The sequence below is a fragment of the Rhamphochromis sp. 'chilingali' genome, assembly GCF_963969265.1.
Source record: "Rhamphochromis sp. 'chilingali' genome assembly, chromosome: 2".
Classification (NCBI taxonomy): Eukaryota; Metazoa; Chordata; class Actinopteri; order Cichliformes; family Cichlidae; genus Rhamphochromis; species Rhamphochromis sp. 'chilingali'.
The window spans coordinates 21,074,891-21,092,708 of NC_137930.1; the positions used below are offsets into that span (position 1 = coordinate 21,074,891).

At 39.3% G+C, this 17,818-nt stretch overlaps 1 protein-coding gene across 1 annotated transcript; it reads left to right on the forward strand.

Moving 5' to 3' along the window:
• Nucleotides 1-634: 634 nt before the first annotated feature.
• On the forward strand, nt 635-7,300 carry LOC308392258 (uncharacterized protein). The gene is made up of 7 exons (XM_080875227.1): nt 635-1,409; nt 2,149-2,208; nt 3,027-3,159; nt 4,399-4,616; nt 4,718-5,794; nt 5,907-6,075; nt 6,578-7,300. Exons 4-7 carry the CDS (start codon nt 4,406-4,408, stop codon nt 6,702-6,704), a joined length of 1,584 nt encoding a protein of 527 aa, XP_080731353.1. The 5' UTR covers nt 635-1,409; nt 2,149-2,208; nt 3,027-3,159; nt 4,399-4,405; the 3' UTR covers nt 6,705-7,300.
• Nucleotides 7,301-17,818: the final 10,518 nt, after the last annotated feature.

The window sequence follows — 17,818 nt, forward strand, 5'->3', positions numbered from 1 at the left end:
TCTGTACTTCTGCCTCACTCAGTTTTTCCTTTTCTCTTTCTGCCTTCTGATTTATTCTACCCCTTTGGTGGCCTCTAGCCAGCCTCACTCTTATGTTCCTTAACAATGGAGAGGGAGGAGGTCACTTGATGCCTCTCCTAAGCTCGACTCGGCTCTCTTTTGCTCTCCTCATATTCCCTAATATGCTGTGTTCCAATGTCTCCTTTCTTCTGCTTTCCTTTCCCTTTTTTTTTTTGGTTTACTCCCCTCCCCAGCCCTCTGGGTGATGTTGTCCTCTCTCTCTCTCAGGAGAAAAGAAGGAGCTGATATGAAGCACATAGCAGCAGGCAGGTTCTTCTGAGGACGATGTGATTCATGAACACGCTGAAAGACTTCCATATTGTGCTGTAAATTATTGACGTCAGGCTACACTACACTGTAAAAAAGGGCAGTGAAATTGACATAAAAACCATGTAAAACCCCTACAGAAATGTATAGTAAACCCCAAAACACAACTTTCCTGTTTCGATCACAGTGAATTATTGTAAACCTTTAAACAGAATGTTCCTGTTATATTTACAACATGAATGTGTGATTATAATCAAATTTATTGGTTAAAACTACAAATACTATGAATAAAAACAGTGAAACACCGTAATACTCATAACCAAACAATCATGTTAATTTGACATGCAAATACTGTAAAAATCACAGTTTTAGTCAGTTTTTCTTAAAAACACATGACCTATAAGTCACTTTACAACTGCATGGATGTACTGGGCCTACTTTTAACATGATTCATGAAATGATGCAAAGTCATGGATAGGACTAATAAAAATGTTTTCACAGAAGATGTCATTGTGAACCTGAGAGGTTGCCTCTCCATTTATAGGCTATATAAAAATATACAATTAAAATTGTTTACATCATGTTTTTTTCTTAAATCATTCGGGCTATTTGCAGCCTATTGTAGGGTAACCAATAAGAAATTATTATTTAACGACTAAGTAATGCTTCTGTCATAATGCTTGTATTCTTTATGTTTCTTTTAATTGCAATGTGATACTTAGACTAGAATACTTTTTTGGGTTAGGTCAGCAATGTCTCATTATTACAGGCTAAACAAACTTACAGTGCCTCCCATAGGATCTCTATGGTGCCTCATCTCCACAGAGCTGTAAGCTACTTCAGGCCACTCACGTTGCACTGAGCGCGCCTAATTTTGAATGTGCATCTGAAGCTCGTCTCTGATTGGATAATGACGTGAGGGCGGGAGGAGAAGAGCGCCTAGTTCACGAACTTAGCTAACGAGCCAGCACTAGAGAAGAAAACGTCGAACTTTCAGCAACTACGTTGTTAGGACAAATTACAAACATACGATTTCAAGTGTTTTTTGAGGATCTGTGTTTGTTCGTCAGAAAGTCTGCACGGTAAGTTCAATATCTTGGCGACGTTTTTTCGAGATAAAAGCACCAGTTGATATTTAGACCAATGCTCATAACCTAGCGCTAGCATGCTAGTTCAGCTGAAAAGCACAGGCAAACTTTTGAAATACTAAAAGTGATCATCTGCGTCTTTTGTAAAAAGGTATTGGTCACATTAAGAGGCTATGTACTACATTGCAGAGTGCATAAGAATGAGCCTTGTTGTATTTTTAAATGTGTTGGCGCCAATTGCAGCCAAACATTCACCACGTACTCTGCTTTCAAGGGGCATTTTTATCGTGTGCACAATGCACCTGCACTTCAAGCTACTCCTAAAGCTCTTGTTGCAGATTTAAAATGTGCGGTTTCATTATGTGCCCGCCATTTTCAAACAGTGAAAGAGCTAGTGTCTCACTTAAACGATCATATTGCAGAGGGCAGGTCTGTGTCATGTCCAGTAAGTGGTTGTAAGCATATGTTTACAAAAAAGTCATCATTTACTTCTCACATGTGTAGGAAGCATAAAGCTTGTTCTCCAGATGGTATTGATGACATGTACAAGGAATCTCGTCCTCAGCCCCCAAATGACAGTACAGAATATTCAGAAAACACACATGAAACCATGGCATCTGCTAGTTCAGCCAGTGATATGCCAGAGAAGGATAGTCATTCTTATCTCAGAAACATGTGTCTCTTTTACCTTAAACTGCAAGGACAGCTGCTAATTCCTGCCTCTACTATACAGAGTATTGCTGAGGAAATGCAGAATGTGCACGAATTGGGTCAAGCCTACACAATTAATAAGGTAAGTTGTTTACTAAAAAATGAAATGAACCTATCAGATGAAGCAGTCACTAAAATCTGTGACTGCATTAAAGAGTCAGATTTGTTCTCTGCTTGCCATCAGGGACAACTAGGAACAACACACACCAGAAATCAAACATTCAAAAAAATGTTTAAATACACAGAACCCAAGAAAGTGCCATTGGGAATGGATCAGAAATCAGAATGGGTTTATTGCCAGATGTTGAGGTTTACAACATTAGGAAATTGCTGCGGTGCTTCAGTGCAGACAATAAACATGACAGAAAAATGTGCTTACTACATACCAGTTGGAGAAACCCTGAAGAGCTTTTTAGAGTCACAGTTATGGAGGAATACACAGTCACAACAGTTTGGGGGTCCTGATGTAGAAATTTTTAAGGATTTATATGATGGCAAAATTTTCAAATGTCACCAGTTCTTTAATGAAAACCCTGAAAGCCTCAAACTGATTTTGTACCAAGATTCATTTGAGGTAGTGAATCCCCTGGGTTCTGCTAAAAAGACGCACAAACTTCTTGCAGTCTATCTGTCATTAGCAAATTTACCCATTCATTTGCGTTCAAATACAGATAACATGTTTTTAGTCTTGTTGTGTGTTGAGAATGACTTCAAGCGTTTTGGAATAGCCAAAGTTTTCTCAGAGTTGTTGGCAGATCTGAAATCTTTGGAGACAGATGGAATAGATGTAGATGGAGAAACTGTAAAAGGGGGTCTTTACTGTATTGCTGGGGACAACTTGGGTTCTCATTGCATAGGAGGGTTTACAGAAAACTTCAGCTGCTCTCAATATTTTTGCAGGTACTGTGAAGTAACACGAAGTGAGTTTTATGCTGATCCGAATGCCTGTGGTCCTCCACGCACTCCAGAGACATATGACGCGGCTGTTGCTGATCTCCAGTCTGAAACTATCCAAGACGTCAGAGGAATAAAGGTAAACTCCATCTTCAATACCCTTCAGTCTTTTCACGTATCCCAGCCTGGTCTCCCACCTTGTCTAGGTCATGACCTCTTTGAAGGAGTTGTGTCATATGATCTAGCACTGTACCTGAAGAACATTATAAAAAATAAAAAATGGTTCACATACTCCCTTTTAAACAGACGCATTAAACAGTTTAAATATAAAGGATCCGAAGCACTTACAAAGCCATGTACTGTCAAACCTGACGGATCCAAATTATCAGGGCAAGCCATTCAAAACTGGAACCTTTTGAGATTGCTGCCAGTTTTGATTGGTGACAAAGTACAAAACCATGAGGATGAAGTATGGCAGTTAGCTCTCCAGTTGAAAGACATTGTGGATCTTATTTGTGCTCAGAGCATTTCCTTGTCCCAGATAGCATTCGCTGACATTTTGATCCAAGAATATTTGGAGATGAGAGAGATGTTGTTTCCTGGAATTAAACTAAAACCCAAGCACCACTATTTGCGCCATTATTCAGCACTGTTGTTGAAATTTGGTCCATTGATGAGGTTATGGACGCTTAGGTTTGAATGTAAACACAGTTACTTCAAAAGATGTGCCAGACACTTGAAAAGCTTCAAAAATATTTGTCAAACTTTGTCAACACGTCATCAGATGTATCAGGCTTATCTTTTAGCAGGGCAAGAATGCCGTGAACTGCTGCAAGTCAAGGAGAGCTGTGCGTTTTATCCCAACCTCTACAGTGACACTATTCAGCATGCGGTCAGGGAGTTAGCTTTTTCAGAAAGCAATACCACAGTTACCACAGACATTCAGTACAAGGGCACTGCATATAAAAAGGGACAGTTTCTTGTGTACAGAAATGACGAGTGTATGGAGTTTGGTGAACTTCTACTCATCTTGATTCAAAATGACACATCTGTGTATGTTCTAATGGATATCCACAAAGGCATCTTCCTCTCAGAATACCATCTGTATTCTGTGACAAAGGACAGTCTTGGGTTACAGTGTATCAACATTAATGACCTGCCTGATTTCTATCCTTTGGTATCATACATTCTTCAAGAATACAGAGTCATTCCACTAAAGCATAGTATTGTGGCAAAATAATGTCCAACTAATAGCTCACTTCTCACTGTAAATAGTTTAACATTAATATAAGTGTCACGTAATCCACACCCTGCTCCATCAAGTGTATGAACTGTATGTGATTTTCTATTTTGTTTGGATGTGGCATTTCTTCTTCAGTGCAAGTATGAGTGACTCAGAGCGAACCTTCCTAGATGTCGCCATCACGGAAGTCCTACCAGAACTTCAAGCTGTGAACAAAAACATCCTGGAGGAGCACTTGCAGTCCATTGGAGTTGAGACAAGTGATGATCTACGCTTCGTAACGGAGGCAGATTTGATGACAGCATTAAGACCTGTACAAGCAAGAAAGCTTCTTTCTGCTTGGAAACAGAAATGTAAGTAAAAACAACAAACAACTATTCAAACTCAAAAGCAGAGATGGTCATGAACAGACATACAGTGTGAATCATAATTGTATTTGTTTTGTAATTTAAAGACCAAACTCCAGAGAACAGCTCGCTATCATCTGTGGAAGCCTCATCAACCCAGTCGCTGTCATTGCTCTCACTTTCACCCCAAAGTCTATCGTCGACCTCTTCCAGCAGCCCAGGATGTGACACACAATGGGATGACAACTTTGAAATTCCATGGAGTAAACTTCCTGCAGAAGTGATGCATTTTCTTGAGAGGGGGAAAAGGCCTCGCCCAAAACTGAGGAGGCAAATGGTCCGGATTGTTGTGACTGAGATGATGGAAAAATGCCCTCATGTAGGTAGAAAACATTCAATTGACGTTGCAAGAAAAATGGTGGCAAAATATCCCAATTCTCTGCAAGATTTAATAGAGGGTGAGATTGTTGGCGCAGGCTACCTTTCACTTGTCAAACAGTTGCAGAACAGAATTGAAAATGTAAGGCGCACTTCAACACCCAAAATAAGAAAAAGAAAACATCAGACTGACTCAGACCACACAGACGAGATCCCTTTAGAAGAAAGAGCAGCCATGCAGGATACATACGGGTGCATTAAATGGAATGTAGAATTTCTGCCTCTTGAAGAAACTCCAGAGAGCCAACAGCAAAAGATGGAAAAACTCAAGGTGATGTTCCAGCAAGCTGACACCAATCCAGAAGAGATAAAAAGTCTAATGAAGTCCACTTACTACACACAACGTCTGCATGTCAATCAGGGGAAAAGTATCAAATGCCTTAGGGAGGAGTGGCCGTTTTGGTTTGATGAACTTGGCATGTCTGTCCACTTCAAGGAACTTACTGGGATTGACCTCAAAGAGACATTCACACGTAATTTGGATTTGAAGGGGAAAAGGCTACTGGACTACTTGACCACAGTTGCTGTCAGCAAAAGCAAGGTGTTCCTTCAGACTTATGCAAGGCTTCAGAGGATGCGGGGACCGCAGAGTGGCTGCTCAGATGATGTGAAAGAGATGGTCCTGCTTCTGCTCAGCTACTTTGAAGAGAAGGAGGAGTCCATGCTTCTCTGTGTTGAAGATACATGTCTGGCAGATGAGGTACAACTGGAGCAAGTGCCTCTGACACCCACTATTATCGTGTGTGGTAAGTCTGTTTCATAGCTCTCTCTTTTTTTTTTTTTTTAAGTGCACTTTTTATAGAATGTCATGTGACTGCCGTGTTTATTGATATAACCTGTTAAATAATTTGTTCACAGGACAGTCCTGCTATTCCTCAAGAAGATACATGCTGAGTGTTGATCGGAACCTCGTCAGCACAAACATATCCTCCTTCATTTCTGCACTGTGCCTCATGTTCGGGAGCTACTACAATTTCAACATCCATTATCCATCTGAGCTGGCTTCCACTTTAGAGTTTCTTCAGAGGTGAACAAAAATGGCTTTGTTATTTCTCATAACTGAGACTCTGGGATCTGGAGTCTGGCTTTGATGTGGTTCGAGTCCAGGTCTGGCTCTGAGTCTCGGTCGGCTTTGGAGCCGGTTTCAGTTGTTTTTTTTCTGTTTTTTTTTTTGTTTGTTTTTTTTTAAATACATTAACAGTCTGAATCCGGGTCCAAGCCTGGCCGAGACTCAGGGCTAGACCAAGCGTCAACTGACGTCTGACTACCTATAACCTTTGCTTTGGATTTTAACAATGCTAAAGTGTGACATATCACTGCAGAAGACACTCGTGAAGGGTGCCAATACTTTTGACCATGCATTGTTCACTTCCCCACAGCATTTTGGTTATACTTTGTCTTGAACGTGGTCATGGCCATGACTGTGTATATATATGTATATACTTAATTTTTACTTACTTTGTACGTGTATTTTAACTGATCAATTATAAAAATGCTTAATAAACTTTTATATGATTGTTATTCTACAGGTGTTTCTTCTCCATAAACCCAGAAAAAGGAACCAAAGTAGAGAACAAAAACTCAAAGCGTCGTCTCAGTGTGACCCCTCGAGTCCTCACCCTGATTCAGGATCTCGCCGACCACGAGTGGCGCTAAGCCTAAATCTTGACTCTCTGTGGACTGTTAGTTTTACTTTGTTAATTTTGTTCCACAATGTGTACTGGAACCTTTTACTGGTCGAATGCATGAAGCCAATTCATGAAGATGTTCTTTCTTTGTAGGAATGTTCTTTATTTACATAAGAAAAGAAAAAAACAACATGCTGCTACTGCAGTGTTTCTAGACCACATGTGTAGGTTTGTTTCACCACGTGGTTTTGCTGATGTTTTCTGACCAGGGCCATGGTTGTGGTGACAGCAGGGTGCGTGTTGTGTTGCACGGTGATTATGATCATTTTTGACACAATATGTGTTTTTTGTTTTAAAGTCTTAACAGGTTAACTTTTTCTGGTGGAGGGTCTAACAAATGCTTGTTTCATGAACATGGTTCTTGCTTTGCAGGAATGTTCCACAGCTTTTATAGCCTATATTTTGATTGAATTGTGTAGTTGCTGTGTGCCTTGCATATTGTGTTAGTTGGAAAAATGGATCCATTTGCTGTCATTTTGCTAATGTGGCTGCAAAATAAATTTCCCAAAAGTGATATTTTCCTCTCTTGTGTTTTCTCAAGATGTATTTTTGCATGTTTGGGTGTAGGCGTAGCAGTAAGAAATTTGCTGGGTTATGGTTAAAATTTTACATTAAAACATATAATATTCAGCATAGATTTTATGTATAATTTACAGAGCAGCTCCATTTAATATGCACAGTTTCACTGTAGTTCTACCATTTTAAATTAGTTCTTTGTACGATATTTCCCTGTTAATTTTGCAGTTTATGGATCCACAAAAAGCATTTATTACTTGTGATATATAAATACACTATTTCCTGTATCTTTTACATCTATGTGTGAAATTAACTTCTTTTTCCTGTAGATTTAACAGTTTTAATCTGAGATTCATTCACTGTAAATCAATTTACAAGTTGCATCTGTAAAGCGTTTTTACAGGAAGTCCCTGGTAACCCCAGCTGCCAGGGTTTTCCTGTAAAAACAGCACGTTTTTTTTTTTTACAGTGTACATTACTAAAAGAGATTTGAGATCTCATTTTAGTTCCATGACCACTAAGATGATACGGAAATACAATGGTAAGTGAAAGTTTGTGAATCTACTTTTGTATTTCTGCTCAAAGTATAATCAGATTTTAGGTCAAGACAACCTAATTAACAATTAAGGCAAAAATATTTATAATGGAAACCAATCAGTATTGCATATGTGTGATAGAAAGGAGTATGTACACTTTTTACAAAGCTTTTGGTAACTCGTGTGACCCCGTGTGCAGCAAAAACTGCCATTAAATATTTCTGATAACTGTTAACTTGCACACTTTTCATTCATTCTGGGATCTGGGAGAAATTGCTCCCTTCAGGACTTTCAGCTTATAAGGTCAGGACTTTCAACTGGCCACATTATTACAAATATCGGTTCATTTCCTTCCGGTTCTCCAGTTCAAGGTCATCTGCAGGCTGGAGCTTATCTCAGCTGCCACATAAACAAAGGCAGATGTGCAAACTGCTCACAGAAAGGCCCGGTCCAGGTTGCTAACCAATCTATCACAAATATCTTTCTGTCTTACTGCGATATAGTGTCTCTTGGGATTCAGGTAATGGACAGATGTCTTGACATTTACCTTTAGAAATTGCGACTAGAATTCAGAAATCATTGTTTAATCAGTCAATTAATCCAAGTTGTCCTCTCCCCAATAAAGCAAATAGACTAAAACCATGATACTACCGCCGCCATGTTTCACCAACAGAACATATGAACAACATATGTGCTTAAACAAACTGCAGTTTCAAAAATAGACATGTTTTTATTAATTAACACTGAGTCTAGAGTCAAAAACAAAATGAACTTTTCTGTTATTTGATATGTAAAAATTTGATTTTACAGTTAATCTACAGTAAATAAAAATGTTTTGTTAATATTAGTCCTAAAGCAATTCAAATGTTTACTTTTAGGCTAATGACAGCGGTAAGAAATAATATTTAAATATATACTCTGTGAAAGAAACAGATTAATTTAATATCAACTGGTAGATCTTTTACAATTTAGTAAACAAACTGAACTGAAACACCTGCCAGGTACACCAGTGTTGCTCTTAGATTTTTGGACTTTTGGACATGGATTCATGAGCATTTCCAGCTCTTTAAATGTGCGCTTTTTCCATGCAATGACACACTTTCACAAGCGCATTGTGATGGTCGGATTTTCACTGATCCATGCATATCAAATGAAATTTAAAAAAACACTTATTTAACCAAAATGCTAATCATAATGGTTCAACAAGTAAATAATTAAGTTTAGCTTAGTTAATTAAGCTTAGCTACACAGTAACCAATCTGATCCAATCTCACATTTATGTAAAAAATGTAGAAAATACCAAAGGATTGACAAACTTTCAAGCATTACTGTAGCTTCTGTTCAGATGTGATGACTCGCAATTGACCTGCAGTCAGAGTTTCATTGGTGAGTTGATGTCAGGTGATAATTTTGATTTTTAAAGCCTTGATTGTTCCCATTCATTGTAAAAGTGTTAAAGGAGATTAAGGTTTCAGACTCTGTGCATGCCAGTCCACACTGTTCCAAAAAATAGTAATGTCAAAGTATCTTACTGTATATTTTATAGTTTTGTACTGTCTTTCTAGAATATCATCAAATTTATTAAGTAGACTGTGATTTTACATGTCAAAGGTAAAATAACATAACATCACTGTACATATAGTAAAACACAATTTACTTGTTTTTTAAATATATTTTTTTGTACATATGCATATTTAGATTGTAAAAATACATTCACAAATGTATCATGATTTCACAAAAATCTGTCCGTTATTTGAAAGATTGAACTGTTGAATTCAAATGTAATGCTATGGATTTGATTTGATTTGATATACCTTTATTAGTCCCACAAGGGGAAATTTCATAAGGCTGCCGACCTATTGCACGCAATGGCGGCGCCATCTTACCCTCCGACCATACATACATTACACAAAACATCACATGGGGAAGACAGGTGAGAGAGGTATAACAATGGAAAATGCACCACAAGAGGAAAGATAAGGAGAAAAAATAACTCTCCCCAGACTGAGCTCCAACAGGGAGATCAGTTTGAGAACAGAAAAAAACACCTCTGCACATAGCACATGAAAAAAACTCTTAATACACCAAAGAAACACATGACAAGCAACAACAGGGGTGGGTAAAGGGTGAGAGACAGCCGATTCAGACAGTACATCCAGGCCTGCAGCCTGTGCGCTGGTCTCCTTGATCCACCGTCAGCATCGGAAGGGAATAAGCATCGAAGGCGTTTGGAAAGGGGGGGGATGAGTGTGTGGAAAAGTATATAACATGATTCCTATAAGCTTGTGTTACATCACATAAGTATTATTATCATTGCTATTTAGGGCGATCGTGGCTCGAGAATTGGCAGTTTGCCTTGTGATCAGAAGGTTGCCGGTTCGAGCCCCGGCTCGGACACTCTCGGTATTGTGTCCGTGGTCCAGACCTTTCACCTACTGGTGATGGCCAGAGGGGCCGATGGTGCGATATAGCAGCCTTGCCTCTGTCCCAGGGCGTGCAATCCATTATTATTTAAATTAACTGTATATTTCTGTACATTTATGTATTATGATTCATATTGCCACATTCATTGACCTTGTTTATAGGTAATTTCATTGTTTGATCACGTTAAAATGTTCCTAATTTAATGTCTAAAAGCACTTGGAAAAGGCAGAATCCCATGTAAAATTAGCGCAACAAACTCTATTTTCATTACTCAAAATAACTGTATTTTCATGAGAAAGTTGTTTTCTGTTATTTTACGCTAGTATTTTTTTGGCGCCCCAGCTGCCGGAATATTACCGTTTTTTTAAGATGTTTTTTTTAACAGTGCAGTTACACGGTATAAAGAGAGTAGTAATAGGGACTCGAAAGAAAGATCATACTTCTCCCATTTTAGCTTCGGTTCATTCGCTCCTTTAATTTTAAAATTGAATTAAAATCCTTTGCTTCAGATAGGAAGTCTTGAAGTCTTAATCAGGCCCTGTCACATCTCAAAGACCTCATAGTGCCTTATTGTTCTAATAGAGTTGCTCTCAGATTGTATGCTTGTTTGTGGTTGAGCTTTTAGCTATCAGGTCTCTCTGCCCTGCAACCAGCTCCTGGTTTGGATTCAGGAGACATTTCTATTTTTAAAATTAGACTTAAAACTTTACTTTTTGATAAAGCTTATATTTAGGCTTACATCAGTTGAAACTGTCCTTAGTTATCCTGCTTTAGGCTCAGTTCACTGAGGGGGGTGTTCCATTATGCTCTGAGCATTTCTTCTACACTTTTCATCCCCCCATGTGTTTGGGGGTTTTTGTGCCATTTCTCTTCTCTCTTCCATAGTTTGCGTTTTGTCCTGGTTTCTCTTTCCTGTCCTGTTTTTCTTTTCTCTTTCCCATCACCCTCTTATTGGTCACTGCCTGAGCCTGGTTCAGCTGGAGGTCGTCCGAGGTCTTCCCTTCTCTCTTCATCAAGGGTTTGCTCATTTGCATATTGCCTCTTTGTTGTTTTTTTTCCTCAAATATGGTTTTCACCTTACCCAAACACCTTCAGGCAACTGTTGCTGTTAATTGGTGCTAAAAAAAATTGAAGTTAAAATTCTAATATTCCTGTAAATCATGCTCATATTGAATATTTATGCAATGATTTACATTCAATGCAAAAGCTTTAGTGCCAAATAAGGATGCAGTATGACCTTAGATTAGCAAGGTGAAAAGTGTGTGCTGGTCTGGATGATGGAGCTGATCCATTTAAATTTCATGCAGGAATTAATTTTCCTAAATTTCCTCAAGGCTACTGGTGCCTGATCCTCATCATTAGAGGTGGAATTAGCTAATTTCCCAGGATTGAAATATTTTATTTTAGTAATCATTAATTAGATTTTTTTTCTATAAATCAAGAGTGGTAAGTCAGAAAACATTTACCTTTGCTCATAAAACTGGGGTAAAAAGGTGCAAATACCAAACACTATGAAACAAAAACAACCTCAATCTTGGATTCAGCTTCCTTCTTTATCACTGAACCATCCAGAGCTGCTGCATTCAGGAGCCATCAGTTACTGCTACCATCCTCAAAGGCTGCATGTAGAGTCAGCAGAAGAACTTGCCATCAGGTCCTCCCTTCAACTCCCCCGCCCACCCCACCGACCCTGCATCCCAGTCCTGGACCGTGCTGGCGGCCATGATGAATGATTCATTCCTCCAGCAAGAAAACAGCTGACTCATCGCTGCATTCCAGCTCCATATTTCCAAAGTGTGCAGAAGCTAAATGGCTTTACCAATAGCCCCGTCCTCTCACCGGCTATAGCTGCCGTCTGCTGTTCCATATGCAAAATTAGGAAAATGAGTATCGAAATGCATCGCTACACTGTGTGAGAAGAAGCCGTACTGGCAGAGTCATCTCTTTACGCTGCAGTTAATTCTGTCCAAGCAGCCTGACCCGATCGTTTATTAAAATGTCATCTTAAAAGCTCTGACCGCTAAAATGGTCAAAAATCTGACAGTAGTGAAGGTCTGTGTCTTTGAAGATATGGGTTTTGAGGCCTCGGTGAAGCACAAATATTCGCATACTCACACTCCCAGTGTGACATTCTGAAATGAAGGACATTTTAGTTCTGCTCTGCTGCAGTGGGCTAATGGTCAATAACACATTTATTTTCATCACAGTACGTGTGTGTCTGTGTGTCTACGTCCCTCACTTCCTTCTCCGGCAGTTATTATGGACATTTGAAATTCTGTGCCAGCTTCTAGATTGAGCGGGGGGATTACTCATCTGCCTCAGATATTGTGCTCCTTGGTGGTGCTTGGCTTTGCCGCTGACTTAATGAGAGTGGAAGGCTTTGTTGTTGTGAATTTCTCTTTTCATCCAAAAAGAGGAGGAAAAGGTGCTCCGCCGAGGAGAAAGGGGGGGGGGGGAAGAAATAAGGTAGCTAGTCTCAGCTCCTTTCCTGGTGAAAAGGAATGACAACTAATACCTGAGGGCACTTCCTTATCTGCACCCTGTCAACACAGACAGGCCGTATCATTCACCGGGAGCTTTACTCGGTGGGAGAAAGCCATCCACCAATGGGAATAAGCCCTTTCTTGAAAAACAGTGATGCTCTATCTCTTACTGTGACTCTGTAACCTTTATCATACAGTGTTTATGGAAGAATGGTTCCTCACTCTGCCAAATACTGAGACTTTCTTTCATTTCCTGATTTCAAAGCAAGTCTGAGATGTTCTCGGCTTAAAGGAAACAGGATGAGGTGAAGAGGCAGGAAGAGCATTGTGGGACAAAGATGAGATTATGGGGTGAGAAGAGAAAATCGGGCTCAGAATCAAAAGATGTGCTGACCGCAGGTGGTGTTATTAAGGAGCGCGCGTGTGCATCTCTATTTGTGAGAAGGTTGCTCTGGCAGACATTTTTTTTCTGAAGCCATCGCCGAAGAATCCTAGTTTGAATTGTGATGCAAAGGAAAGCACTGCTCTTCTTTGCTGGGACACAGACAAAACAGAGCGTGAAAAATGCAAACTAGACTTCCCAAAGTAAAAGTTTTCATTTATCTATTAACATAGAAGTCAGAGTATTTGCATACCCAAGCCATATCTGCAAACATGCCCATTGGCCAGAAACGCAGTCTGCCTTTTCCAAGCACTTGTACACCTGTCTGCCACCCGCACTATCACCTTTGAAGATTAAACAAATGTATGCTTGAGTCAGATGAGCTAGGTACAACCATGTTTACACAGCCTGGGAAGGGATGTAAAATGCAAAAGAATTTAAAAAATTAAAAAAAAAAACCCAAACAAACAAGACCAGTGATTTGCAAATAACTTAAACGTTATTTAATTGGCATTAGAACACAATATATCAAATACTGAAACCAATAAAGACAAAGGAAAGGGCATTTTAATATCTACACCCAGCAGCCACTTCATCAGTTACACCTTTCAGGGTCAGCCCCCTTTTTGCCTTCAGACCTTCTTCAATTCTTTGTGATATAGATTCAAAAAGGTGCTGGAGACATTCCTCAGAGATTTGACAGCATCACACAGTTGCTGCAGATTCGTTAGCTGCACAACTATGATGTGAATCTCCCATTCTACCACATCCGAAGGGTGCTCTATTGGTTTCAGATCTGGTGACTATGGAAGCTATTTGAGTACAATGGGCTCACTGTCATGTTAAAAAAAACAGTGAGATGATCTGAGCATAGTGACATGGTGCGTTATCCTGCTGGATCATAAAGGGTCAGCAACAACAGTTAGATAGGCCTAATAAAGTGACCCATGAGTGTACTGTATACATGCAGCACCTCAACATTTCTGAACGCAACATACTTATTTGTATAGTGCTGCATATATATTAAAACAATCTACTGTAGACATAATCTGACAACTGCATCAACAACAAGTACAGTAAACACGATAAACTGAAACAGTTGTATAATATAGATGTTTCAGAGTAGCTTTGCTCACTCTTCATTCTGTCAAGCAGCTTGAGGTCATTCCCTGGAATGCTCTCCTTGAAGCAGTTCCCAGCACTTGTTGGCTGCTTTTCCTTCACTCTGTCATTCCAAACCATCTCAACTGGATATGGGTCTTTAGTGACTGTGGAGGCCAGGTGCAGCACTTCATTACTCTGCTTCTTGGTCATACAGCCCTACCACAGCCTGGAGGTGTGTTTTAAATGGTGCTTCAATCCACTTGAATTCTTCTTGCTAACAAAACTAGCTGGTTTACAGCCAAAATGCCAAAATCATAGCTCCATAATGTACTTCAAAGGATATATATGAGTTCAGTCATGACCTTATTAATCCTCTCTCCACCAAACAGTTGTAGAGAAGTTGAACAATACCAAATAAGACTTAAATTGCCTCATCATTAGCAAATTTAGAAAAGAAAGTAACAACCAAATCATGATTTTCACTGGGGAAGGCATGCAAAATTTTGCGTTTAGAGAAAGAAATCTGAAAGTCAGAAAGAAATTCTTTGCATTCTGCCCCTAAACAAAGCCACCAAACCACATCCTGTAGGTACCCACAGAAACCATATCCATTTAGGCAAAGTGTAGTAGTTTTCTACGTCTTGGGTATCTTCATACACAGAAAACACTCGCAAAATAGCAGCATTATGTTGTCCACCTATAAGAGAAAAAAACAAAAATAAGCACTGCACACTGCTGCACCCTGGCAATTTCCTGATGAAACCGTGCGCCCCCACCCCCACAGAGATACACACATACACACTCACTCAAGAAGTATTTCCCAAGAAGAAATCAATGACCTTCTGTGGGAGGTGGAGATATGCCACAATCCACTTCACAGCCCACTAAATAAGGAGCCACTGGCAGATGATGTTAAACGAGGTAGGGAGGAGATATAACATTTGCTCTGGTCCCACGATAATGCAGGAAATGTTTCAAAGACACGAGGTCAAGATCCAAAGAAGTGTTTTTTCACTAGTAGACAGAACTATGTTCAAAATAAAAGGTGGATTAGTACAGCTGAACTGTCCTGTGGCAATGTGCAAAGTTATAAATCACAAGAAGACATGTCAAAATGCTGAAATAGACATGCAAATAGAAATAAATAAATAGATCCATCTCATTAAAAACAAATTCCATGGGATGCATTGAACTTCCTAAATTTCAATAGGAAATAAAACCATGCTGCATATCTACACTGATATGAACTGCGTAATATGTTAGAAATGAAAGGATGCTACATTGTTCGATGGAAATGAAGATTATCAACGTAAGGAAGGCTAAAGAGACCCTGAAAATCAAAGTGGAAAAATGATCTGGATGATCCCAGCGGACCTCCTCCCAGATCTGGACCAAGACATTACCGAGCACCTGGACGGTCTCAGGTGCAAGCTGTCAGATGGACTGAATCATCCCAGAGGATTCAGGTCAGGTGAGCGTGGAGGCCAGTCAATGCAGGAATTCCATTCATACTCTCGTCATGTGAGGCCATACATAGTTGGATTATTGTGCACCAGGAACAACCCTGGACCCCTTGCTCCAACAGAGTGTCTGACAGTGGGTCCAAGGATTTAATCCCAAAACTTAAGGTTGCCACAGCCTAGCCTGTAGAGGTCTGTACATGGCTCCATGGATATGCCTCCCCATATCACCACATCATCCCTGACCTACCACCAAACCAGTCGTGCTGAATGATGTTACAGACAGTATAACCTTTTCCACAACTTTTCCAGACCTTTTCACATCTGTCACATGTGCTCAGGGTGAACCTGCTTTCATCTGTGAACTTATTATTTAATTTAACTTATTATTTTATTTTATCGTACTTTATTTTATTTTAGACTTCTTTTATTTTATTTTTGAGCAGTGTAGTTGGCTGAAATTGAAGGATTAACCGGTCCTGAACAAACTGTCAACAGGATGCAGCATCCGCTGTGCTGTCAGTGTTCAAGGGGGCCACAGAGGACAGCAAAATAAGAAGAGTTTTGAAACCTTCGAGCAGGATGTCAGTTCTTTGTTTCTTTGTTTGTCAGCTTCTTTTTTCTAATTTCCCTAAGCTATGTGACCCCAGCCAAGCAGCCAGAGCCTGATCTTCAACAGGTAGCAAAAATAGTCTCCATTTCTACCCTTCCTTTTTTCTGAAGTAGGATTCTTTTGGCAGTCGTTCGGAAGTGCTCCTTGGGCTGTGGGCTTTCTGCTAAACACTCAGAAGGAAGACGTTGCGTGTGTCCTCATAAGGAGTCTCAGTGTGTGGAATTGTAGCATAAATCATAGGACAGTGCACCTCGGGTTATGTGTAGCACTTTCCTCTTTCTGAATAAAAACACCAGCAGTGATTTGTATATTATCTAATATTTGTCACAGATACTTCATTAAAAACAGAGTAACAGAAATCAAGAGATGATCAAAACCAGTATGAGGCTTACAAGAGTAGATAAAAAATATCAATCCTTCCACACCAACACAGCTTCACTGCCATCATAATATAAAGGGAAAATCTTTTCTTTCAGGGCTCATGGTGGATAATTAATACAGTACTACAATGCAGTCACTACATGACTGCTGATGATAGCATCAATATAATAATAATAATTCAAATGAAGGCGAGATGTGAAGAAACCCCTTTTTTCCCTTCTAATACTTTAAGCGTCAGTTCTACCCGGTAACACCGAGTATTGAAGTCTCATAATGACAGTGATGATAAAGTATTAAAGGCCCACAGTCTCAAGAGTTCTGAATGGCTCACATCCACTTCCATCACTCTAATATGATTGGTCGCTGAGTTAATTGTGGAGGTCACAGATGGATGGGGAATTGAACTTCTTCCTTGGAGACCTCAAAAACTAGATCACTGAAAAGGAGACTGTATTGTCTGAAATAAAATATTGCTGTAATAATAAGGATTGATGGTGACCATGGCTTCGTCCTTTGTGGAAGATCATGTGGTGATTTGCAAATTGGGATTAAATGAATGAGTTCCATTATGGTAAATTTAAGAAGAACGAGCAACTAACAGAGATGAGATGTTATTCCTAGTATATATAATATACGGTCGTTACCTTACAATCATATTTAACAAGACAGCTGTAAAAAGGTCTAATATAATTACATCAACTTGAATTAATTTAACCAAACAAAACTGAAATTTCTTTAAATGAAGCTGTTCACTTACATTTATTTTTATCCTTTTCTAATTTGGAAATTTACAACCGTAATATTTACTTATGTCTTATATCTGATTGTTTGAAATATGTATTAAAATTATTGCATATTGTGGGCTGGTCATGTGATCAGCAGTTTGGGCCTTGATTTCACGATATTAGCTTTTTCTTGGTGACATTTTTGCAATATGGACCAGAAAATTAAGGCACCCACATAGAAGTGGAAGGAATTCTATGTTGCCTCTCAAAAGAATCTAGCAGGTGGGAAAGGGATCGCTTAAAAATTCCATAGTAACCAAATTATCCGATTCTATTTTTCGTGAACCTCTATCCCAGTTGACCACAACATGTATTAAAAGTAAACTTCCTGTTGTTTATATCTTTACAGTGGCATTTTTTATTTCATGTGACCTTTGAAGCACACCTTTCAATTTTAA

Excerpts from the sequence above, each read along its gene's own strand:
- LOC308392258 (XM_080875227.1), top strand. The coding sequence starts at position 4,406 with ATGAGTGACTCAGAGCGAACCTTCCTAGATGTCGCCATCACGGAAGTC. Across the intron at positions 4,617-4,717 it reads TTCTGCTTGGAAACAGAAAT|ACCAAACTCCAGAGAACAGC; the intron begins GTAAGTAAAAAC and ends TGTAATTTAAAG. Across the intron at positions 6,076-6,577 it reads ACTTTAGAGTTTCTTCAGAG|GTGTTTCTTCTCCATAAACC; the intron begins GTGAACAAAAAT and ends GTTATTCTACAG.